Source organism: Natator depressus, chromosome 9 (genome assembly GCF_965152275.1).
Source record: "Natator depressus isolate rNatDep1 chromosome 9, rNatDep2.hap1, whole genome shotgun sequence".
Classification (NCBI taxonomy): domain Eukaryota; kingdom Metazoa; phylum Chordata; order Testudines; family Cheloniidae; genus Natator; species Natator depressus.
In genome coordinates, this window is record NC_134242.1 from 56,219,540 (window position 1) to 56,244,909 (window position 25,370).

At 47.0% G+C, this 25,370-nt stretch overlaps 3 protein-coding genes across 5 annotated transcripts in view; 1 reads left to right on the forward strand and 2 right to left on the reverse strand.

Moving 5' to 3' along the window:
* The window catches only part of LOC141994153 (SLAIN motif-containing protein-like), a 112,248-nt gene extending 97,213 nt beyond the window's left edge, over window positions 1–15,035 (forward strand). The window contains exon 9 of the mRNA XM_074964275.1: window positions 14,657–15,035. Within this exon, the coding sequence (XP_074820376.1) occupies window positions 14,657–14,813 (157 nt within the window). The 3' untranslated portion in view covers window positions 14,814–15,035. The remainder of the gene's footprint in view (window positions 1–14,656) is intronic.
* VAMP7 (vesicle associated membrane protein 7) overlaps window positions 1–25,370 on the reverse strand; it is a 60,452-nt gene that overhangs the window by 18,141 nt on the left and 16,941 nt on the right. For all 3 annotated transcript variants that reach the window (XM_074964280.1, XM_074964279.1, XM_074964278.1), the window contains exons 2-3: window positions 3,912–4,070; window positions 114–171 (exon numbers count right to left, since the gene is read on the reverse strand). In XM_074964280.1, coding sequence (XP_074820381.1) covers window positions 114–171; window positions 3,912–4,057 — 204 coding nt within the window. In that variant the 5' untranslated portion in view covers window positions 4,058–4,070. The remainder of the gene's footprint in view (window positions 1–113; window positions 172–3,911; window positions 4,071–25,370) is intronic.
* LOC141994154 (uncharacterized) lies at window positions 13,595–15,793 on the reverse strand. Its single transcript, XM_074964277.1, has 2 exons — window positions 15,025–15,793; window positions 13,595–14,179 (listed from the first exon to the last, which is right to left on the reverse strand). Exons 1-2 carry the CDS (start codon window positions 15,554–15,556, stop codon window positions 13,605–13,607), a joined length of 1,107 nt encoding a protein of 368 aa, XP_074820378.1. The 5' UTR covers window positions 15,557–15,793; the 3' UTR covers window positions 13,595–13,604.

Here is a 25,370-nt window from a genome sequence, read left to right on the forward strand (position 1 = left end):
AAGAAAACAGCCCCATGGATTTGTGCCCATTATTGATTTTCATGGATAAGCACAGAGAAAAAAAGCTATCATTTGCAGGCTGTATGCATAGTAGCGTTATCCAAAATACTTACATCATCTGTGATACATAGGTATATAATCCGGTCTTGGCAGATATAATGAAATAGATAACTGCAAAAAGGGGGAAAAAAAAAACAAGACTCCATGAACTGCTGTAGAAGACCCCAATGTCTGATGTGTTCGAACAGCTATCTGCCAGACGCACTCAAATTAAGGAGTGGAGCAACTTGCAGCCACCCTACAGAAAAGAAACAGGTCCCAGCATGCAATGCTCCATCTTGATCACAGCATGTTTCTTCTGGGATCTTTGTATTGTAACCTGCATAGAACTAAAGATAACAGCTGTGGGCAGTGGGTACATGTTGGTATCCCAGTGGCTATATGTGGCTCACAGCCCACATTTGGGCACCCCTGGATTAATAGCCAACTGGGGAAATGCCTAACTGCAGATGTATTAAAGTTATGCACTGTACTAATCATTTAACATACCAAGGTAAAACCATCAAGGGACTTCCACAGATTGTGTATTCAATCTTATCAGCCAAAGTATAAAGCAAACAATCATGCCTACCAAAGTAAGACAACATAAATTCCTTGAAAAGGTATAGCTAGTGTGTCCACACAGTAATTTGCTTAATGAAGCAATGAAATTTCCATTGTAAACTCTTCTGGCCCAGGTCTCAAGTTGCAGTGTGGGAGGTCTAGGTTGGCTATTAGGAAAAACTATTTCACTAGGAGGGTGGTGAAGTACTGGAATGGGTTACCTAGGGAGGTGGTGGAATCTCCATCCTTAGAGGTTTTTAAGGCCCAGCTTGACAAAGCTCTGGCTGGGATGATTTAGTTGGGGTTGGTCCTGCTTTGAGCAGGGGGTTGGACTAGATGAGGTCTCTTCCAACCCTAATCTTCTATGATTCTCTAGCACAAGGAGGCAAGTTCATGATTCAGCTCTCTGGGTGCTACCACAACAGAAGTTGTATCAATAACCAAGTTAATGTTTTTACTAAACCAATTTCAAATGCACATGATCCACAGGCCTCCATCAGCTGCTTACACAAACAGCTCTATGGTGATTGGCATCCTCCAAGTGCTACGCTGCATTTAACTAACTGTGGAACTCCTTGGAAATAGCGAGCAGCCACATTGCTCTAAGACTTGCATTCATTCTTAATTTTTTGATTTGCACCTAGACTGATACACTTTAGCAAGCCTGATGTTCTGCATTATTAAACACCTACAATGAATACAACAGCAGTGTTCTTCCCAGGTTTTAGAAAGGCATCTTAGTAATACTTTTGAATTATTATATAGCCTCTTTCATCTAAGGATGTAAAAAACAATTGACAAGCCTTTAAGTCTCACAACATTCCTGAGAGATGCAGTCTACCTAGTACAATTCGTCCAGTTCTGCCTCACCTGTGTGTTTGCGTGCACGTGCACACACACACTCTGTTAGACCCCCACTAGGAGTTCTGGACATGGTTAAGATTTTTACTGGTGAGATTGTGAGCCCCTAAAAGCCCAACCCTACTCCCAAAATGGGAATAAACCCCATCCCTTCTATGTCAGAAGCCTCCTTCATGGCAGCAGCAGAGACTGGATAGCATCGGGAAGTCCAGGTGCTAAACAGCATTAGGTAGGGACCCCTGAAACCACAGAGTGTTTGCTTCAGGAGTGGGGTGCAGCAAGATCAGGCATTCACTCCTAAAGTTCTGCATTAATGGGGGCACACCAGGCTTCAGCTGTTTTCTCTGAGTTTGTTTTTGGTTTAGAAGCAGAGACTCCAGACATTCAGGCACAGGGGAAGAGCATTCCCAGGTCTCCCTGTCTGTGGGGGCGAGGACGCTGGGCAGAAACACCCCAAAGATTCTACAGCCAGTGGAAACTACCTACCTAAGGTCTGAATGCTAAGCCCTCTCCTCAGGCCATCTCAGCTGCCCTGCTCAGGTGACCTCAAGTACCACAGCTGGACAGAACTGAACTGCATCTTCCCAGCCCCAAGCCATGATCTTTGCTCTGTCCCAGGGGAGGGAAGGAATTGCCTGCTCCCAAGTAGGGGAGCAGGGCTGTTTGGAGGATTTTGAACACAAGTAAGAAGACGTCCCACCTTCCAAACACCCTTCAAAAGGAGGTGTATGGAATTAGAGCCAATCTGAACATTTCCGTCTCCTGTGGAAGGACAGCAGGACAGAGGAGTTCCAATCTAGGGGTGGTTCTCCTCATTTTGTTATGGGCATACAAACACTGCAGAGTTAGATTGCTAGGACGGAACCCCTGTGATTCTGGCTGGGGAGGCGGTTTCATACCGAATGCAGAGTGTGGCTAGTCGCAGTGCTGCCCAATAGCTCCAAGCCCGCACTGTGCATTATCCTACTGCAGTAGTTTAGAAAGTTTGGGAAATGCAGTTCACCCCATTCAAGCGAAGTGTTTAATAAAGCAATAATCCTCCCTTGCCCCAGTTATAGGCACCCACCCCCAGCTGATATCTTCAGTCACTTCCAAGATTAGCTCCCTCAAGGCCTGGGGTATATACACTCCTGCTGCATGTCACATGTAACCCATAGCACACTTGGGAAGCAGACATGTCTGCTAGTAATCATTATCCCTTATCTGAGCTCCCTGAGCAGTTGAGACAGACTGTCAAGCCAAGATCCTCTCCATCAGGAATTAGCCCAATTAGCATGCATCAAATATACTAATGGAGGCATGCCTAGCCAACTGCCCAGCTTGGTTTTAAGGAGAAACTAAGGATTGGAGTAAGGAATGTGAGCTGTCCTGAGGATTAAGATTTAGTATTTTTGTAAAAATTGAAAACTGCCAAGCAGATACTAGGCCAACTCAATGGGACACATCCCTAAAATACAACACTTTGCAGTGCTCCCAGTCAACGTCCTCCCCAGTTAGAGCTATAATTTATGGGATTCCTACAAATTTTGTCGGACAGCCTGTGTGTAACAATGGAGCAGGCAGGTCCAGCCACTTGTTACCTGAAAGCACACTTGGAATCCTAAAGTGCACCAAGGATAACAAGTTTTGGACCCATGGCCTTTGACAGTATGAGGGAAAGTCTGGGGTTACTCTAGATTAGCGATCTAGATTTGAGATGCAATTGAAATGAAACACCCTGAACTTTGGGAAACCATCCACCTGACCTTTGCCACTGTGGTTCATCCATAGTTGTGTGCCTGGCAGTTTGGGTCATGCACTGTTGTAAAGGCAGGGAGTCAGCATACTTTAGGAAAGTTTAAATAAATCTATAGTAAAGCCTTATGCCACACAGATTTCTCTCTCCATGGCCCAAAAGCAAAATTGCACATAATCAGTCACACCCTTCTGGCCTCCCCCATTGCTGATGACTATTTCTGTGGATATCCAAGGAATCTCAGACTCCTAGTACAAAGATCCTCCTAGCGATACCAGAGGATAATACCAACTCCACTAGTGTCTTAGAGGGATCAGTCTCCAAGAACTACCTGAGGAATGAGATATCTTAAATGTATTGGTAGCCGAGAAGTGTCAGCAATCAGTGCAGCAAACCTGGTGCCCTTACACTCTGCATAACTGCAAGTACAGCCCAGGGCATCCCATGTTCAGCACCACTTCAGAAAGTGTGGTTAGATCAATTGCTCATCTTTCAATCTTGACATGTGATGTCTTAATCCAACTAGTTCTCAGAGCTTCACAGGGCATTCAAGCGCTGAATTTTTAACATAAGAAACAAGGTGGGTGGGAGTAATGCCCTTCTCAGGTCTCAATACCTCACTAAGTAGCAATGGCCCAAACTCAGTTTCTCCCCACAGCAGGTCCCTTCTCTCCCCCTTCTCCACAACCCCAGAAAACAAACCATTACTCACTTTCCATGTGAGTAGGTGAGTTTGTTGTTCTCCGATGGTATCCTTGCCAGGATCTGCTCCGTCACCTCCAGGAAGTTCCCTCCACACCAGGCATGTTTGGCAAGGATGGTCGTGCCTCTGGCAACAACGGCAAACAGGATGGCCATTGCTTCACACTAGCTAGAGACACAACACACACAGGATGAGGGGACTCATAACACTTCCTCTATGGATCCCTCTCAGCAGAGCACAGTAATTCCATTTTAACAGCTCCTCTCAATTTTTGGCATAGAGAGCAGGGAAGGAGTAAGACTGTTCAATATTTCTACCAGATGCCACTACCTGCAGCCCATCTTTCTTCCTCTTCCCCTTCCCCAGGCACCACTCAATAAGATAGGTAGAAGTATGCTGACCTCTCTACAAGATTTCAGTTTGATACAGGTCATGCATCATGGGACTATATGCAGTTAATTTGTTGCAAAGGAGTTTGCTTCTAGGTAACTAAGTTTTCAATTCTCACAGGAGAGTCACAATTTCACATTTCCCAAGTTAGAATTGCACAAGACTTGCTACATACAATGGAAAGACCATCTCAGACTATAAGCTCTTTGGGGCAAAGGCTAGCCCCCGTCTCATAACAGACAAGGGGAGCACAACATTAGTAGCAAGACTATGATTATTGTACCAGTAGTGGTCACAATGCACCAACACCCGTTCTAATGCATGCACACAAATCTCTGTGGGTTAGCTGGTTGTTTTAAAGAGGTTTCCTGATTTTAGTAAATTATGGATTCAAAGTACAGGAGAGAGACACCAGCAGCTTACAGTTCTGGAACTGCCATATACATTTCCCCAGTAGCATCCCTTGGCCAGGCAGTTAATGAGGTACGTATGCTTTAGTCAAATCAAATATCAACATGCATGAACTCCCACAACAAAACACTCACAGCATGCCATTCTGCATCTTTTAAAATTAGACTGAATGTTCCTCAGACTGCATCCCTTGGTGGGAAGGTAACCACGTATCCTCACATCTTATGAATATATCAAATTCAGCCTGCGGCAGGGTTTAAGCGTTCAAGCAACTGGGGCTATGCTCAGTCTATCAAGACAGTAGAGAAGTACTTGTTAGCTGCTGAGACAGCAGACTGTGTTAATCAGTGGAATATCAGCACTTTAGTCTGCAGTCAGAGACCCAAGATTTAAAAGGTGGAACCCCATGTTAGGGTGCAGCAGTGACATCTGCTCAGGTGGTTTCTCTGACCAGCCAATTCCAGTACATCCATAAGCCTCTTTTCTGCTTAGAGCAGATGTAAAGGGAACGCCTCCTGACCTTGCAAGGGAACCTACTATTTTTCATTTTCCACCTGGAGAGTTCCAATGTCATCCATCTTGTACTCAGCCACTGAAACAAACCCTGTGTGCATCACCATGGATTTGAACTTGGGAAGCATGGCTGGCAGAGCCAGAGGACTGTGTGCCAAAGTGACCGGGATGACTGGAAGGTCAGCGTTGAGAATGCCAAGGGATCAAATCCCTGTTCAGACTGGAAGCAGGACTGTGCTAGTTTCCCTGGCACTTTCCTTTCAGTGGGGATGAGGTGTTTTATTCTAGGCCTTAAACTGTAAAAGGCCAAGAAAAGGCACCAAATTACAGCACTTTCAGCGCTAGCCTCCTTGCCCATAAACCCAGCATCTATCATTTCAGTGGACTGTTGTGATAACTGGGCCTACAAATTGACCCTAATTGTCAGTTCCACTGTAAAAAGTGATTCAAAGTTCATAAAATATCACAACACCACCAAACGATGGGAAAAGGTTCAAAAGAGACAAAGACTGAATTAGTCCAAACAAAGAGGCCTGCGGATACAATTCCAGAACTGTGTTAAAATCATAGAATCATAGAATATCAGGGTTGGAAGGGACCCCAGAAGGTCATCTAGTCCAACCCCCTGCTCGAAGCAGGACCAATTCCCAGTTAAATCATCCCAGCCAGGGCTTTGTCAAGCCTGACCTTAAAAACCTCTAAGGAAGGAGATTCTACCACCTCCCTAGGTAACGCATTCCAGTGTTTCACCACCCTCTTAGTGAAAAAGTTTTTCCTAATATCCAATCTAAACCTCCCCCATTGCAACTTGAGACCATTACTCCTCGTTCTGTCATCTGCTACCATTGAGAACAGTCTAGAGCCATCCTCTTTGGAACCCCCTTTCAGGTAGTTGAAAGCAACTATCAAATCCCCCCTCATTCTTCTCTTCTGCAGACTAAACAATCCCAGCTCCCTCAGCCTCTCCTCATAAGTCATGTGCTCTAGACCCCTAATCATTTTTGTTGCCCTTCGCTGGACTCTCTCCAATTTATCCACATCCTTCTTGTAGTGTGGGGCCCAAAACTGGACACAGTACTCCAGATGAGGCCTCACCAGTGTCGAATAGAGGGGAACGATCACGTCCCTCGATCTGCTCGCTATGCCCCTACTTATACATCCCAAAATGCCATTGGCCTTCTTGGCAACAAGGGCACACTGTTGACTCATATCCAGCTTCTCGTCCACTGTCACCCCTAGGTCCTTTTCCGCAGAACTGCTGCCTAGCCATTCGGTCCCTAGTCTGTAGCGGTGCCTGGTATACAAGAACAGTGAGACCACAACTGGTGTGTCAGAAGTTAGACCTAACTGGTAAACAAAATAATGAGGGGATGGGTATTCTACCCATTGCTCTCTTTTGGGGTCCTTAAAAGAAAAGTTTCAGAGTAGCAGCCGTGTTAGTCTGTATTCGCAAAAAGAAAAGGAGTACTTGTGGCACCTTGGAGACTAACAAAATTATTTGAGCATAAGCTTTCGTGAGCTACAGCTCACTTCATCGATGCATTCAGTGGAAAATACCAGTTGGAGAACACTTCAATCTCTCTGGTCTGTAATCGAGTGAAAAAAAAAAAGCTCACGAAAGCTTATGCTCAAATAAATTTGTTAGTCTCTAAGGTGCCACAAGTACTCCTTTTCTTAAAAGAAAAGACTTTTTTTGGGAAAAAAGGAGGAGGATACCGCAACTCTGGCTGACTGAAAAAAGGGGAGTGAGCTTCACCATATTGGCTGCTGCCCCCATTGTCTCTTGGACCCCCAGACAATCTTCATCCTAACCTGAGAGATGTCCTGACAGAGGACTCCGATGACATCAGCACCTCCACCTCTACCAGCTGCAGCTAAACCCAACTACCACCTGGGATGTGAGTGAGTGCAGTGGCTGAATGGTTAAGTTACTCAACTACAACCCCAAAAGTTGTGCTTTTGAGTCTCACTTGATCTCACACTGAAAGGCCATCTCCAGTTCACACAGTGGCCAAATGATCCAGCGGGTTACGGCAGCCAAGGCAGTTGGATGTGCTGCTGGCCACATTACTCCCTTGGGTATCACTGGCTATGAAACTGACATGTCTTAACCACATAAGCCCCATGAGCCAAATGCTTGGGGAAACTTTAACCTGGGATGTAAGACTGTCACTTGCTGCATGCTTGTCCCCCCCCCCCCCCGTTTTCTTTCCCTCTTTATTTCTTCTCTTTTTCCTTCTGCCTAATTAGAGTCTGGCTTGACTAGCCACGACTGTATATTTTGCAAGCCTGTGACCAGAGGGGCAGCTAAATGCAATGATCTAAACAGCCTGACGCTAATACAAGTTTGCCAGGTCTTGAAGTGGCTGATCAGACAACGTGCTGTGCCTGGGTTTTTCAGCAGTGAGCGTCAGCACCAGAGACAGCAGCTGCGTTTTCTATCTTTACTGTTCTTTTCTCTTCCGTCCTGTCTCTCTCATTTTGTCATTTAGGAAACTAGATCGGACTTTAACAACAACACTTCCTCCAGGTTATCTCAGCTAACTTCTTCTCTTTTCCCTAGAAAGTACCATTATCTTGGATGCCATCTGAAAGAGGGTCAAATAAGGTTTCTTTTCCTTTCTGAAGACTCTCTAGAGCTCAAGGGAAAGGCAACAAGGGTTACTGTTAAAATGAAAACCTTATTTAATACTTTACATACATTTCAAATGCTTTAACTGGCCCCCCCCCCATCTTTAATAAAAGATTAAAAGAATGTTTCATGGTGTGTTTGCCATGGTACAAAGCAGGCTGAGGTCACTGGATACCAAACCTTGTTTAAACGGTTTAATGTTGGACAATTTCAGGGTCATGTTAACATCTTTAACTCTTTGGGCCCACATATTCCATCTCAGTTAATACAACAGGACTCCATCTACAGCACGAAAATAACCCATTCCTGACAATGGCGGTAGGTACCAGGTTCCCAACAGAAGCATTGAAAACTGCTGGTTTTGTCCCTTCTGCATTATGTACACTGTTACAAGAAACAAGCATTGAATTTGAAACTTGGTACCAACTGTTGTTTACAGCAACAGACCAATTCCCTAGCACAGGGGTAGGCAACCTGTGGCATGCGTGCCAAAGGAGGCACGCGAGCTGATTTTCAGTGGCACTCACACTACACGGGTCCTGGCCACCGGTCTGGGGGGCTCTGCATTTAATTTTAAATTAAGCTTCTTAAACATTTTAAAAACCTTATTTACTTTACATACAACAATAGTTTACTTATATATTAAAGACTTATAGAAAGAGACCTTCTAAAAACGTTAAAATGTATTACTGGCACGCAAAACTTTAAATTAGAGCGAATAAGTGAAGCCTTGGCACACCACTTCTGAAAGGTTGCTGACACCTGCCCTAGCATATACAGAGCTACTGAGACTTGAAATGACTCCGTGCAATCAAGGATCACATCAGTATCCATCATAGGTGGCAGCATGGACAAAACAACCTGATACGACCTGCACTTCAGCAACCTCTTTTTGGCCAGCACTTTCCCCACCAGGTGCAGAGTCATTATGCATGAAAACAGGACAAAGGCACATACAGAGGAAGTAGCAGACACCAGACCATAAAGCAGCCTTTAACTTTTGGACCCAGAAAGCATAGACTGAAAGAACTATCACCACCTTTTTATCAAGTCAACCCCTGGTCTGCTCTAGCAATATGGGCATAAAATGACTGGGTTTTTTTTTGTTTTTTTTTTAAACTTAATTCTGCACATGGGCTTATATTTGATGTTTGTGATATCCCCACTCAGGATCAAGGTTCCACTGGGTCAGCCACTGTAGAGACAGAGATATAGTTCTGCCCTGGTTATCATACTTGCTGAATCTCACTTCAAATTAGATGGTGAGTATGCCTATAGTAGGCATGTGAGAAAGCAGGAAGAAGGGCAATGATGCTAAGACCACAGTGTTACACAGATTAGTTATTCCATAGCTTAGTGGTTTGAAATCTGAGAGAGTTGATCTCATTGTATTAAAGAGTGCTGAGTGCCATGCAAGCTTGCCAACTCATGATGGCATCACAAGAAATGTGTCATGAGGAGGGATTTGAAGAATAGGGTAGTGGATTTATGGATTAAGTCAGAAATGGCATTCCATGCTGAAAATCAGCAAAGACAGCATAGACACATTTGTGGGAACAGACAGATGTTCAAGCCTGCATCACTGGCAAAGCTAGACAAATTGGAGGATTGGGCCAAAAGAAATCTGATGAGGTTCAATAAGGATAAGTGCAGGGTCCTGCACTTAGGATGGAAGAATCCAATGCACCGCTACAGACTAGGGACCGAATGGGTAGGCAGCAGTTCTGCGGAAAAGGACCTAGGGGTGACGGTGGACGAGAAGCTGGATATGAGTCAACAGTGTGCCCTTGTTGCCAAGAAGGCCAATGGCATTTTGGGATGTATAAGTAGGGGCATAGCGAGCAGATCGAGGGACGTGATCGTTCCCCTCTATTCAACACTGGTGAGGCCTCATCTGGAGTACTGTGTCCAGTTTTGGGCCCCACACTACAAGAAGGATGTGGATAAATTGGAGAGAGTCCAGCGAAGGGCAACAAAAATGATTAGGGGTCTAGAGCACATGACTTATGAGGAGAGGCTGAGGGAGCTGGGATTGTTTAGTCTGCAGAAGAGAAGAATGAGGGGGGATTTGATAGCTGCTTTCAACTACCTGAAAGGGGGTTCCAAAGAGGATGGCTCTAGACTGTTCTCAATGGTAGCAGATGACAGAACGAGGAGTAATGGTCTCAAGTTGCAATGGGGGAGGTTTAGATTGGATATTAGGAAAAACTTTTTCACTAAGAGGGTGGTGAAACACTGGAATGCGTTACCTAGGGAGGTGGTAGAATCTCCTTCCTTAGGAGTTTTTAAGGTCAGGCTTGACAAAGCCCTGGCTGGGATGATTTAACTGGGAATTGGTCCTGCTTCGAGCAGGGGGTTGGACTAGATGACCTTCTGGGGTCCCTTCCAACCCTGATATTCTATGATTCTATGATTCTAATGCGATAGGTAGGGCACAAGAGCAGATAAGCAGGAGAGCAGAGCAATGAAAGGTTTAGAGCACTCCAGGCTGCTGAAGCAGACTTTTAGAGAAAGAGGGCAAATCAGATATGCTATTAAATGGAAGAGCTTACAAACCCGAGTCCCAGAGAAGACACCCTGAATTGATGAAATCGCAGATGCACGAGAGCTGCCCACACTCACTTTCCCTTGGCCTCTTACATGAAAACAGAGGAATAAGCAGGGCAGGGCGAAGGGCACTCCAGCATTTGTCAGCCAGTCACAGCACTATTTCCCTCCAGTGCCCTTGTGTTCACTGAATTTGCCTCTTTCACTTCCCTCTTGGTCTATAATAGTCAATCTTCAGACCCAAATTAATGGGCTTTCAGCCTCACCGCCTGCTAGAGTTGGAGGGCTAGTCTTACTCCTGCTGCTCCTTTGCTCTACACTAGTTGCTCAAAGCAGAACTAATTAGGGTCTCTGAATGACTGCAACTTGATACATATGTTTACCAGCTGCACTGGTGTCCTTCTTGCTTCTTTAAGCTGTGCTGATGGGCTCCCCACTTCCCCATGCCACTTTATATTTCAAAAAGTGCTTGTATTTGCCTCAGTCACCCCCACCTGTCATTCTTACCCCTAGAGGGAACAAGCTGGTTAGGACATAAATCTAGGCTTAAGCAGTAGGACTGACATCTCATTAATAAACTTTCATGAAGCCTTTTTTGCAGCTTCCTTCTCCCTGCATCAGTACTGCACAGTCACTCACTATTGGCTTCTCAGCACTAGCCCCGCTAGCTGCATAGCATCCAGCAAGCTTCCCGCTTATCCTCACTGTGCAGCTGTTTTGTCTACTTATGTAGCTTCAAGGCCCTATCAGCTTGAGGAAGTGAGCAAGCAAGCTCTCAGGGGCTTTGAATGCTTCTCTCTCAGCATGCACCGTTCTCATCTCTGATTTGCAAGAAAAAGGCTAGCCAAAAAGGACAAAAGCTACAGTGGCAAATAAATGTATTTGGTGACCTTTTTCTGTTTGCCATCATCTTTGTAGAGATATTTTCCCCAATATTATAGATGGCACATCTGTGATCATGGCATGTAAGACTCGCTATTGTCCTTTAAAGAAATAAGACTCTTCTCTCATTACTTCACCCATCTTCTCTAACAGAACTGCAGTTTTATTAAACGTGCAGGAACACTTCAAGGATAGAACACTTTGTTTAGTAAGGTTCCCTAAAAGCTCAAGTAGCCTTAACTCCTGTCATGATCCCTTAACAGGTTATTGCTTTCTTCCTCTATGTCGGGCAGATAAATTGGCATCTGCAGCACAGACGTTCAAGATTCTTTTGCAGGATGAAACAAACACACACTTATGAAATGGAAGCACTTGTACAAAAAAAAAAAAAATAAAAATAAAAAACAAACAAACATAACCACAGGGCATTTCACTTGTGATCAGAGTAGGGGACTGACTAGGAGTCAGGACTCATGGTTCTGGCCATTCTATCAATTTACACCTTAACTTTTTTTCTAAGGGCATGGCTACACTTGCAGATGTAGAGCGCTTTGAGTTAAACCCACCTTTGGAGAGCACAATAGGGAAAGCGCTGCAGTCTGTCCACACTGACAGCTGCAAGCGCACTGGTGTGGCCACATTTGCGGCACTTGCAGCGGCATTGGGAGCAGTGCGTTATGGGCAGCTATCCCACAGAGCACCTCTTCCCATTCTGGTGCTGTGGCTTGTGGGAAGGGGGCGGGTCCTGTCCCAATGCCCCGTGATGCATCGGTTCACATCCCAGCAATCCCTGTGCTTCCATCCACATTTGGCACCATCTTTCAAGATTTTCTGTACTGTGTGCGCGGTCTTCCCTTTTGGTCTGCAGGAATGGGGCCCGAACTGCTGAGGAGTATGATGACGAGTCTCGCCAGTACGTCATGTTTAGCAGTCAAGTTATTCCTTATGATGCAAAATGACAATGAGGGCTCCAACGATATCGACTCGAGTAATGCATATGACATGAGTTTGCTTGTGGCATTCACGGACACGCTCACCACCGTGGAACACTGCTTTTGGGCTTGGGAAACAAGCACTGAGTGGTGGGATCACATTGTCATGCAAGTCTGGGATGACGAGCAGTGGCTGCAGAACTTTCAGATGAGAAAAGCCACTGTCATGGGACTGTGTGAGCAGCTTGCCCCCACCCTGCCGCGCAAGGACACAAGATTGTGAGCTGCCCTGACAGTGGAGAAGTGGGTGGCTATTGCAATCTGGAAGCTGGCAACTCCAGACAGCTACCGATCAGTTGCTAACCAGTTTGGAGTGGGAAAGTCGACTGTTGGAATTGTGTTGATGCAAGTTTGCAGGGCCATTAATCGAATCCTGCTCAGAAGAACCATGACTCTGGGTAACGTGCACGACATTGTGGATGGCTTTGCACAAATGGGTTTCCCTAACTGTGGAGGGGTGATAGATCGCACACACATTCCAATTCTGGCACCAGCCCACCTAGCTTCCGAGTACGTTAATCGGAAGGGGTATTTCTCTATGGTTCTCCAGGTGCTTGTGGATAACCGTGGGCATTTCATTGACATTAACGCAGGCTGGCCTGGAAAGGTGCATGACACACACATCTTTTGGAACATTGGCCTGTTCAGGAAGCTGCAAGCTGGGACTTTTTTCCCCAGACCAGAAGATCACTGTAGGGGAAGTCAAAATGCCCACTGTGATCCTTGGAAACCCCACTTACCCTTTAATGCCCTGGCTCATGAAACCCTACACAGGGAGCCTTGACAGCAGCAAGGAGCGGTTCAACAACAGACTGAGCAGAATGACTGTGGAGTGTGCTTTTGGCCGTTTAAAGGGCCGCTGGCGCTCTCTGTATGAGAAGCTGGACCTGGCCAAAGACAGCATCCCCGTGGTTACATCCGCGTGCTGTACCCTCCATAACATTTGTGAAGGGAAGGGTGAACGATTCACTCAGGCATGGAACTCGGAGGTTCAACACCTGGAGGCTGAATTTGAACAGTCAGAGAGCAGGGCTATTAGAGGGGCCCAATGTGGGGCTGCAAGGATTAGGGATGCCTTGAGGGAGCAATTTGAGGCTGAAAGCCACCAGTAATGTCTGCTGCCCTGCATGGGAGCGAAGTGCAGTGGTTCCAATGTTAGTAGGAATCTGTGTTTGCTGTGCTGACTTGCAGTGCCTGTTTCTTTCCTGGGCTAAGGTATCTTTTACTTTATGCAATAATAAAGAACGTTTTCAAAGCCAAAAAATCCATTTATTGAAAAGAAACACAACTGCTTGGGAAACAAAGGGCAAGGGGGTGGGGTGGGGAACGGTACAATCACAGATTTGCGTACGTCCTGTTATCATACTCAGCCTTCCTGTCTGGAGTGCTGTGCAATGAGTGCTGCACTTCAGGATGGCTATACTGCATGGTGATGGGGGCTGAGTGCAGTGGGTAAGGGTCATAGTTTTCAGGGCTGGGTGGTGAAGCTACAGGCGTTGGAGGCAGCTGGTGGGGGTAAGAACCTGGATGTTGGGGAAAGTGGGTTGGAGGTGACATGGGGGCACAAGGGAAAGAGTTTTGGGACAAGGGCTGCAGGGGAGCTCGGGCACGGTAGTGCTCCGCCTGCATGGCTACGAGCGCCTGGATCAAGTCCACTTGGCGCTCCATTATGCTTATCAGCCAATCCGTGCTTTGCTGCCGCAGCACCATGCTTTTGTGCCAGCGCTCCTCATTCTGCTGGCGGATCCTCCTTTCACTGTCCCACCACTCCTGCACTTTTTGATTTTCATTACTTGAATGCTGCATTACTTCATGCAGCATGTCTTCCTTGCTTCTACGTGGCCTCTTTCTGATTCTTTGGAGTCTTTCAGCCGGTGATAACATGGATGGCTGAGATCTCAAGGTTGCATCTGTAAAGGAAAAATGCAACACTTAACAGAGGCAGCATTGTTCACACCGGACAGAGCAATGATTCCGCTGTACTTAAGGGCAAGGACAGTCTACACAACAGCATAATTTGCCCGTCCCAAAGCGAGTGCACATAACCCACGGGGGCCCCAAAATAGTGAGTAAGCACAGGGTCAAGCGTGACTGGGGGGGAGGGATAGCTCAGTGGTTTGAGCATTGGCCTGCTAAACCCAGGGTTGTGAGTTCAATCCTTGAGGGGGCCATTTAGGGATCTCGGGCAAAAAAAATTGGGGATTGGTCCTGCTTTGAGCAGGGGGTTGGACTAGATGATCTCCTGAGGTCCCTTCCAACTCTGATATTCTATGATTCTATGACTGATTGTTTCACGGCTGTACTGTCTTCTGGGTTTCTGTGCCTTGGGGAAAGCCAACAGCGGCAGGGGGCCCCTATACTGAACACTGTCCCCACATTTTCCACAGGAGTTCTTCCTGGAAGATCTCGCTGCTGACGGTAACCTGGGAAGCAAGGGAGGGTCTTCTACTGCAATGCGGCTTCCGCCCTGGTCCATATGCAGCTTGCCTGTGTGCAGCAATGGTCCCCCCCACCCCTCACGGCACAGTGGCATGGACAAGTTAGCCTTACTGGGACAAGGACCACAGTGGCTCTCCCGAGAAACCTTCGCAAGCACATTGCCCAAGTTCTGGATGAGACCTCTGAAGAGATCACTGAGGCCAATTACCACGATGTGAGAGAGCACATCAATGCCCTATTCCGCATCTAGGCCTAACCCTCCTAGCCCCAAGAGCCCGCACCGAATAACTTGCTTCCCAAAACAAAAGCCGCTTACCGGGAACCTCCTCTGGTGTTTGTCCTTCCCCAAGCACCGGCCGTTGCGACTGGCTACCTTCCTCCTGGCTTGAGAACAGCTCCTGGTTGCATGCATCTAGGGATTCCGGGGTGTCTTCCTCCGCCTCAGCACCCTTGCTCCCGCTTTGCTCCTCCTCCTCCTGCCTTGTTGAACTGGGCTCTGAAGCGTCCATGGTGTTACTCAGAGTGGAGGTGGGGTCGCCCCCAAGTATCGCATCCAGCTCTTTGTAGAAATGGCAGGTTGCAAGGGCAGCACCGGAGTGGCTGTTTGCCTCGCGGGCTTTGTGGTAGGCATTCCGCAGCTCCTTCACTTTAACCCTGCACTGCAGTGCGTACCGGTCATGGCCCCTTTCCATCATGTCCCTTGATATCTGCCCGAAGGTATCGTAATTCCTATGGCTGGAGCGCAGCTGGGACTGAACAGCTTCCTCCCCCCAACAACAACTGATGAGATCCAGCATACTGCTATTGCTCCATACTGGGGATCGCCTGGTGCGTGGAGGCATGGTCATCTGGAAAGATTTGCTGAGAGCACTCCACGCCTGGCTGAGCAAACAGGAAGGGGATTTTCAAAATTCCCAGAGTTTAAAGGGCGGGTCTGATAGTTGGGGGTCACTTGAGGGCAGGGCAGTAGAGTTCAAAGTGATGACCAGAGTGGCTAGAACAGGCATTGTGGGACACTTCTGGAGGCCGATCAGAGCGCACTAACAGACCAGGGCATCCACACTGGCGCTTCAGCGGGGGTGCACAAAACTTTATTCCACTCGCCGAGGTGGAGTACCAGGAGCGCTCTACGTGCCTTGCCAGTGTGGACGGGTAGTGAGCTAGTGCGCCCAGGGCTCCTTTAATGTGCTCTACCTCGCAAGTGTAGCCAAGTCCTTAGCCTCACTATGTTCATATCTCCCACCACCCTCCCGCATCTGTACAATGATCAGAATATCTATTTCACAGAAGAGATAGTAAGTTACACAGAGAAAGGCGTACAGGAATGCAGATCATCATCATTAGCAGCACTTAAATCATCATGCAGAGCAGATGGCTTAACAAGGGGTTTAAAACATTTTCAAGGAGTCCCCATCAGCTCTTCTGCTGTTTGAGCCATATCTGATGGTAAAAACCTGAGGCGCCCTGCTTGCACTGACCTAAAAGTCACTTATGAAAGTGACTTTAGAAGCCTGACCACAACAATCTATTGCTCCTTTCTGCCAATATCTGGAAACCTACCTGCTGTAAACCAGACCTTGTTTGGCAGCGCATTAGCCCAATACAAGAGAACTACTATTAACCCTGTAGTAGGACGATTTTATGTTTGTATTTTGTATGATTTAGAATGAAGGATAAAGAATAATGAGATAATAATGTAGCATGTATTAAATGCACTGATGTATGATTTGACCATATCCTGCCAGCCATCCTTTTTGAATAGCAGAAAGGAATGGCCTGATACGCCATTGGTAGAGATGCATTAGCCAGAATTTCTGTGTGTCTGGATTTTAAGGGAGTAACAGACCTTTGAGGGTCACCATTTTGTTGTAGGTTTAGCATTCTAAAATAAGTAAAAGAATGCCATGATTGTTTTCTTCTGCCCTGCAACTTGATGTTCCTGTTCAAAATGTTCTGTGTAAATTAATTCTGTTTTGTGTGTGAATGAGGAATGTGTGTGTTGAGATAAGTGTGAAGGCCATTGCTGAACCAGATGGTCTAGGGAGGAACTGGAGACAGATGCAAGAGCACCAGGAGGCTGCAACAAGCCCCTACTGAAATATCAGAGGAGGGCAGATTGACTCCTCGAAAGATGAGACAGGCACCTATCAATGGGGACAAGATAACTAATCAAAACCAGCATGGGACAACTCCCTGAGAGACTTGATGAAAGAAAAAGATAAAAGGATGAGAAAAACATTTAAGAAAACAAGCACTTGTCAAACAATAATTGACTACAGCAGGAGGGTGCAAACCTCATTGGTCCCAATGAAGGAAAATCACTATATAAACAGGGTGCCACATTATGAAACTTTGGGTTGTCATGCCAAGACTTCCCCGAAGCATCATGTCGTGACTAACAGAACCCGGCTCCTAGCTACCCGTGATCAACCTAGCTGGCCACCAGATTGATCCGGACTCTGGACTGGTAACATCGACTGGCAGGACAGAGAGAGAGAGATAGTGTGTGTGTGTGTCTGTGCTAATTGTTGTATCTTTAATAAACACGGCACATTGCCTTTTCCCCTGAAAAAGATCCCATGTGCTTCTTATAAGCATAACAATCACCTTCCTCCAAAAGTCTCAGAGAAATCAAGGTCCACAAACTTGCCCGTTTGCAAGGGAGTGCATCATTGTAGTCTGGTCAGACAGAAGTGCCCTTATGTGTCTTGAGACAGACCTTTCTGCAAGAGAAGTTGCCTTGACCTCTTCCTAATCAGATTTCAAACTGGGCAAGTTAGTTTGCTTGCTCAGTTTAAGTCTTTTCTCATCCAGAATTATAGAGAAGTTCTGCAGTCACACCTATTACATGACATTGCACCTTTGCAGAACACCAGAGCAGGGAAGGAGACCCACACCAGAAGAGGCAAACAGACTCCACAATCAAGATGACTGTGTGGAGTCTGCTTGTCACCTCTGGTCTGGGAAAGCATGAGTCCATGGATCTTCAGAGCACATTGCTAGAGCTGAAGAAGTTTCTTATTGAGGGTTAGAGAGTTAAAGTATTAAGAACCTCATACAGCAAGAATTCAGCCTAAGTGCAACCAGACACGGTTGAGTGCAACAAATACCTCCCTCCACTATTCTGAAAGGCAGGAAACGGGCTTAGCCCACTGGACACATCTATCTCTTTGTATGCTGTAGTCATCAGGGTGATTTTAGAGCTGGGCCACGATGATATAAAAAGGCACATGCCAGGACTGACTAAACCATAGAATCACAGAAAGTAGGGCTGGAAAGGACCACGAGAGGTCAAGTCCAACACCCTGCAGTAAGGCAGAAACAAGTAAACCCAGACCATCCCTGACAGGTGTTTGTCCAACCTGTCAAAAAAGCCTCCAATGAGGGGAATTCCAAAAACAAAAACAAAAAACCAACCCCCCCCACCCTCCCTTGGAAGCCTATTTCAGAACTTAATTACCCTTATAGCTGCTCTATACTATGAGTTTGTCGAATTTAGCAGCGTTAAATCGTATTAACTCTGCACCCGTCCACACAACGAAGCCATTTTTTTCCAACATAAAGAGCTCTTAAAATTGATTTCTGTACTCCTCCCCGATGAGGGGATTAGCGCTGAAATCGACATCACCGTTTCGAATTAGGGTTAGTGTGGACACAATTTGATGATATTGGCCTACGGGAGCTACATTGCACCATTGTGACCGCTCTGGACAGCATTCTGAACTCAGATGCACTGGCCAGGTGTACAGAAAGAGTCCCGGGAACTTTTGAATCTCATTTCCTTTTGGCCAGGCGAGCTCATCAGCACAGGTGACCATGCAGAGCTCATCAGCACAGGTGACCATGCAGTCCCAGAATCAAAAAAGAACTCCAGCGTGGACTGAACGGGAGGTCCTGGATCTGATCGCTGTATGGGGAGATGAATCCATACTATCAGAACTACGTTCCAAAAGAAAAAATGCCAAAACATTTCAAAAAATTTCCAAGGCCATGATGGACAGAGGCTACAGCAGGAACGCAACACAGTGCTGTGTGAAACTTAAGGAGCTCAGACAAGCGTACCAGAAAACCAAAGAATCAAACGGACGCTCCAGGACAGAGCCCCAGACATGCCACTTCTATGCTGAGCTGCATGCAATTCTAGGCGGGGCCGCCACCACTATATCACCGCTGTCCGTGGACTCCAATGATGGGATACTCTTCCCCCATGCCTGAGGATTTTGCTGACAGGGAAGATGAGGAGGAGGAGGAGGAGCAGCAGCTTGAGGAGAGCACACAGCACACCGTTCTTCCCGACAGCCAGGATCTTTTTATCACCCTGACTGAAATACCCTCCCGACCCAACCAACCTGGAGAAGGGACCTCTGGTGAGTGTACCTTTTTAAATACAATACATGTTTTAGAAGCAAGCATTTTTTAATGATTAATTTGCCCTGAGAACTTGGGTTGCATACGTGGACAGTACAGCTACTGGAAAAGTCTGTTAACATGTCTGGGGATGGAGCGGAAATCCTCCAGGGATATCTCCATGAAGCTCTCCTGGAGGTACTCTAAAAGCCTTTGCAGAAGGTTTCTGGGGACAGCAGCCTTATTCCATCCTCCATGGTAGGACACTTTACCACGCCATGCTAGTAGCAAGTAATCTGGTATCATTGCATGACAAAGCCTGGCAGCGTATGGTCCCGGTGTTTGCTGGCATTCAAGCAACATCTCTGTGTTATCCTCAGGAGAGTGATATCGTTCATGGTAACCTGGTTGAAATACGGGAATTTAATTAAGGGGACATTCAGAGGTGGCTGTTCCTACTGGGCTGTTTGCCTGTGGCTGAAAAGAAATCCTCCCCGCAGTTAGTCAAGCAGTGTGGGCGGGGGGCGGTGCATTGGCGCTGAGCTGTTCGCATTTGGCTAGCAGGGATCTTCTCTGATACCAGCCACACCGGAGGGGGTGGGGGAGGGAGGGGTAAATTGATCATCCCAGAGAATTGGATGGGGCGGGGGGGTAGTTTGGTTTCTGCTGCTGCACCTTAACATGAAAACTGCAGCACTAAATGGCCAACTCAACGGGCTTTGCTTGGTATGGGAAAGGAGGGGGCTGCTGTTATGAAGGTTGCAGAAGCCGAAAGACTATGGCTTACCATGACCGCCTGCAAGCTGAATTCTGTTGCCCGGCACTGCGTGTGTTATCTTTAACACCCAAGCAGCAGGCACTCAATATAAGATGCAAAATGCGACCTTGTACCAAAATCACATGTGCTATGTAACGTGAATAGTGTTGTTCACCGTGAAAGAGTATAGTCATTGTTCTGTAAAATGTTTTTTTCCTCCCGCAGCTGCAAATGTTTCAAGCCTCCCTCCTTCATCCCAAAGGCTATCTCAGATAAGGCGGCGAAAAAAAACGCACGTGCGATGAAATGTTCTCTGAGCTCATGCAGTCATCTGGCACTGACAGAGCTCAGCAGAATGTGTGGCGGGACACAGTAGCACAATACAGGAAAGCGCCAATGAACGTGAGGACAGGAGGGACGATACAGATGACAGGTGGCGGCAGGAAGATTAGAGGAGGCAGGATGCAAAGCTGGAGCTACTGCGGGATCAAATGGACATGATCCAGCGTCTGGTGGAGGTTCAGGAACAGCAGCAGGATCACAGACTGCCGCTGCAGCCCCTGCTTAACCGCCCTCCCTCCTCCCCAAGTTCCATAGCCTCCCCAACCAGATGCCCAAGAACACGTGGGTGGGGGGGGGAGGCTCCGGGCACCCAACCACTCCACCCCAGTGCACAGCCCAAGCAACAGAAGGCTGGCATTCAACAAGTTTTGAAGTGGCCTTTTCCTTCCCTCCTATCCTCCTCCCACACCCCACCTGGGCTACCTTGTGAGTTATCTCCCTATTTTTATAATCAATTAATAAAGAATACATGGTTTTTAAACGACAGTGACTTTATTTCCTTTGCAAGCAAGCTGTGATCGAAGGCGGGAGGGCAGGTGGCTTACAGGGAATTAGAGTCAACGAAGGGGGTGGGTCTTCATCAAGGAGAAATAAACAGAAGTGTCACAGGGTACCCTAGCCAGTCATGAAACTGATTTTCAAAGCTTCTCTGATGGGCAGCGCTTCCTGTTGTGCTCTTCTAATCGCCCTGGTGTCTGGCTGCGCATATTCAGCAGCCAGGCGATTTGCCTCAATCTCCCACCCCACCATAAACATTTCCCCCTTACTCTCACAGAGATTGTGGAGCACACAGCAAGCAGCAATAACAATGGGAATATTGGTTTCGCTGAGGTCTAACCGAGTCAGTAAACTGCGCCAGCATGCTTTTAAATGTCCAAATGTACATTCTACCACCATTCTGCACTTGCTCAGTCTACAGCTGAACAGCTCCTGACTACGGTCCAGGGTGCCTGTGTATGGCTTCATGAACCATGGCATTAAGGGGTAGGCTGGGTCCCCAAGGCTAACTATAGGCATTTCAACATCCACAACAGTTATTTTCTGGTCTGGGAAGTAAATCCCTTCCTGCAGCGGTTTAAACAGACCAGAATTCCTGAAGATGCGAGCGTCATGAACCTTTCCCAGCCATCCCACGTTGATGTTGGTGAAACGTCCCTTGTGATCCACCAGTGCTTGCAGCACCATTGAAACGTGCCCCTTGCGATTTATGTACTCGCTGCCTTGGTGGTCCGGTCCCAAGATAGGGATATGCGTTCCGTCTATAGCCCCACCACAGTTAGGGAAACCCATTGCAGCAAAGCCCTCTACTATGACCTGCACATTTCCCAGTGTCGCTACCTTTGATAGCAGCAGCTCAATGATTGTGCAGGCTACTTGCATCACAGCAACCCCCACAGTAGATCTGCCCACTCCAAATTGATTCCCGACTGACTGGTAGCTGTCTGGCATTGCAAGCTTCCACAGGGCTATTGCCACTCGCTTGTGAACTGTGAGGGCTGCTCTCATCTTGGTATTCTTGCGCTTCAGGGCAGGGGAAAGCAAGTCACAAAGTTCCATGAAAGTGCCCTTACGCATGCAAAAGTTTCAGAGCCACTGGGAATCATCCCAAACTGCAGCACTATGCAGTCCCACCAGTTTGTGCTTGTTTCCCGGGCCCAGAACTGGCACTCCACAGCATGAGCCTGCCCCATTAACACCATGATCTCCAAATTGCTGGAGACCGCGGTTTTAGAGAAATCTGTGTCCATATCCTCATAACTCTCGTCACCGCGCTGCCGTTGCCTCCTCGCCTGGTTTTTCATGTTCTGGTTCTGCATAAACTGGACGATAATGCGCGAGGTGTTTACAATGGTCATAACTGCTGTGCTGAGCTGAACGGGCTCCATGCTTGCCGCGCTATGGCGTCTACTCGGGCAATCCTGGGAAAAGGATGCGAAAAGATTGTCTGCCGTTGCTTTCACGGAGGGAGGGTTGACTGACGACATTTACCCATAACCACCCATGACAAATTTTTGGCCCCATCAGGCATTGGGAGCTTAGCCCAGAATTCCAGTGGGCAGCGGGGACTGCGGGATAGCCACAGTGCACCGCTGGGAATGTCAAAGCTTGCCACGGTACTGTGGACGCACACCGCCGAATTAAATGTGCTTAGTGTGGACACATGCACTCGACTTTATACGATCTGTTCCCAAAAATCGACTTCTGTGAAATCGGAGTAATTTCGTAGTGTAGACATACCCCTATACTTAGAAAGTTTTTCATTGCTTGAAACCTTCCAGCAGAAAACCACCACATTTACCTATCTAAAGCCCAAATGGAGAAGAAAGCCAAGCCAAAAGTAGACTGGATCCCAAACACAATTGCATCTCTGTACAAGCCAATGTACTGGGGCTTAATAATCTCATGAGAGGCAGAAGCAGACTGGGATTCCTGACTATGATCTTGAAAGAGCAAACAGGACTACAGAACCACCCCATTACGCAGCAAGCGGCTGTCTCTATTAGTGTCTGATGAGGTAATAGCTAGAGTACAAATTATGCTTCCTCAGCATAAGCCAAGAATCCACTGGAGACAGGATGCGTAATGGCCAGCAGCTAGTCTGGACTAACTCGTCGCATGTCCTTGGCAAGTCACCTAACCTCTGTGTCAGTTTCCCCACTTGGAAAAAAAAATGAGACTGACCAGGAGGCATATGTTAAGGCACTTTATGCTTTTGGATGAAAGGTGCTGTACAGATGTAAGTATTTTTTCCTTTCCACCTCCCTCTTACACTTCCTGGGCTCCTTTTAGGTGAAAAAACTTTAGAGACTCTCAACACTCCTCCTTAATCTACCTCAAGGAATGGTATGACACCCCACTACTTCAAATAGAAGTGGGGAAAGGATGCAAACTGCATCTGCAGTAGGAGAAGAGAAGGAATCAAGCCTGAGTCTCCCACACTGCAGTGCACAGCCACCACTGAGGCACTACAGGTCACTGGGTAAGAGATGCATTTTGGTCTAACAGGAGAATGTCATTGATTGATTCAAACAGTAGGTCATAACTAGGAAAAAAAAACCCATGACTAGGGTTGCCAGGCATCCAGTTTTCGACTGTAACGCCCAGTTGAAAAGGGACTCTGGCGGCTCCATTCAGCACTGCTGATCAGGGCGCTAAAAGTCTGGTGGGTGGCACAGCGGGGCTAAGGCAGGCTCCTGGCCTGCCCTGGCTCCGTGCGGCTCCCGGAAGCGGCTGCCATGTCCAGCTCCTAGGTGCAGGGGCAGCCACGGGGGCTCCTTGCGCTGCACCCACTGGCCATCTGAACAATCTGGATAAAATCTTCCCCCCCCACCTACAATTATTTGTGCTATTCTTAAATGCTAATGTTAAAGAGGTTCCACCCTTCTTGTGGGTGGTTGGTTTCAGAGCGGTAGCCGTGTTAGTCTGTATCAACAAAAAAACCGAGGAGTACTTGTGGCACCTTAGAGACTAACAAATTTATTTGGGCACAAGCTTTCGTGGGCTAAAACCCACTTCATCAGATGCATGCAGTGGAAAATACAGTAGGAAGATATATATACACACAGAACATGAAAAAATGGGTGTTCTATACCAACTGTAATGAGACTAATCAATGAAGGTGGGCTATTATCAGGAGGAGAAAAAAAATTTTTGTAGTGATAATCAGGATGGCCCATTTCAAACAGTTGACAAGAAGGTGTGAGTAACAGTAGCAGAAAAAGTTAGCATGGGGAAATAGTTTTTACTTTGTGTAATGACCCATCCATTCCCAGTCTTTATTCAAGCCTAATTTAATGGTGTCCAGTTTGCAAATTAATTCCAACTCTGCAGTTTCTTGTTGGAGAATTGCGACTTTTAGGTTTGTAATTGAGTGACCAGGGAGGTTGAAGTGTTCTGCAACTGGTTTTTGAATGTTATAATTCTTGATGTCTGATTTGTGTCCATTTATTCTTTTGCATAGAGATTGTCCAGTTTGGCCAATGTACATGGCAGGGCGGCATTGCTGGCATATGCTGGAGTGACCCAAGGGTCGGTCCGGGGGCTGGTTTTGTTCAATATCTTCATTAATGACCTGGAGGATGGTGTGGATTGCATCCTCAGCAAGTTTGCAGATGACACTAAACTGGGAGGAGAGGAAATACGTTGGAGGGTAGGGATAGGATACAGAGGGCCCTAGACAAATTAGACGATTGAGCCAAAAGAAATCTGATTAGGTTCAACAAGGACAAGTGCAGAGTCCTGCACTTAGGACAGAAGAATCCCATGCTCCGCTACAGACTAGGGACCGAATGGCTAGGCAGCAGTTCTGCAGAAAAGGACCTAGGGGTTACAGTGGACGAGAAGCTGGATATGAGTCAACAGTGTGCCCTTGTTGCCAAGAAGGTCAATGGCATTTTGGGCTGTATAAGTAGGGGCATTGCCAGCAGATCGAGGGACGTGATCGTTCCCCTCTATTCAACATTGGTACTCCTCATCTGGAGTACTGTGTCCAGTTTTGGGCCCCACACTACAAGAATGATGTGGAAAAATTGGAAAGCATCCAGCGGAGGGCAACAAAATTGATTAGGGAACTGGAACACATGACTTATGAGGAGAGGCTGAGGGAACTGGGATTGTTTAGTCTGCGGAAGAGAAAAATGAGGGGGGATTTGACAGTTTTCACCTACCTGAAAGGGGGTTCCAAAGAGGATGGATCTAGACTGTTCTCCGTGGTAGCAGATGACAGAACGAGGAGTAATGGTCTCAAGTTGCAGTGTTGGAGGTTTAGGTTGGATATTAGGAAAAACTTTTTCATTAGGAGGGTGGTGAAACACTGGAATGCATTACCTAGGGAGGTGGTGGAATCTCCTTCCTTAGAAGTTAAGGTCAGGCTTGACAAAGTCCTGGCTGGGATGATTTAGTTGGGGATTGGTCCTGCTTTGAGCAGGGGGCTGGACTAGATGACCTCCTGAGGTCCCTTCCAACCCTGATATTCTATTCTATGATGGCATATATCACATTGGTAGATGTGTAGGTGAATGAGCCTCTGATGGTGTGGCTGATATGATTAGGTCCTATGATGGCGTCCCTTGAATAGATATGTGGGCACAGCTGGCAACGGGCTTTGTTGCAAGGATAGGTTCCTGGGTTAGTGTTATTGTTGTGTGGTTGCTGGCGAGTATTTGCTTCAGGTTGGGGGGCTGTCTGTAAGTGAGGACTGGCCTGTCTCCCAAGAT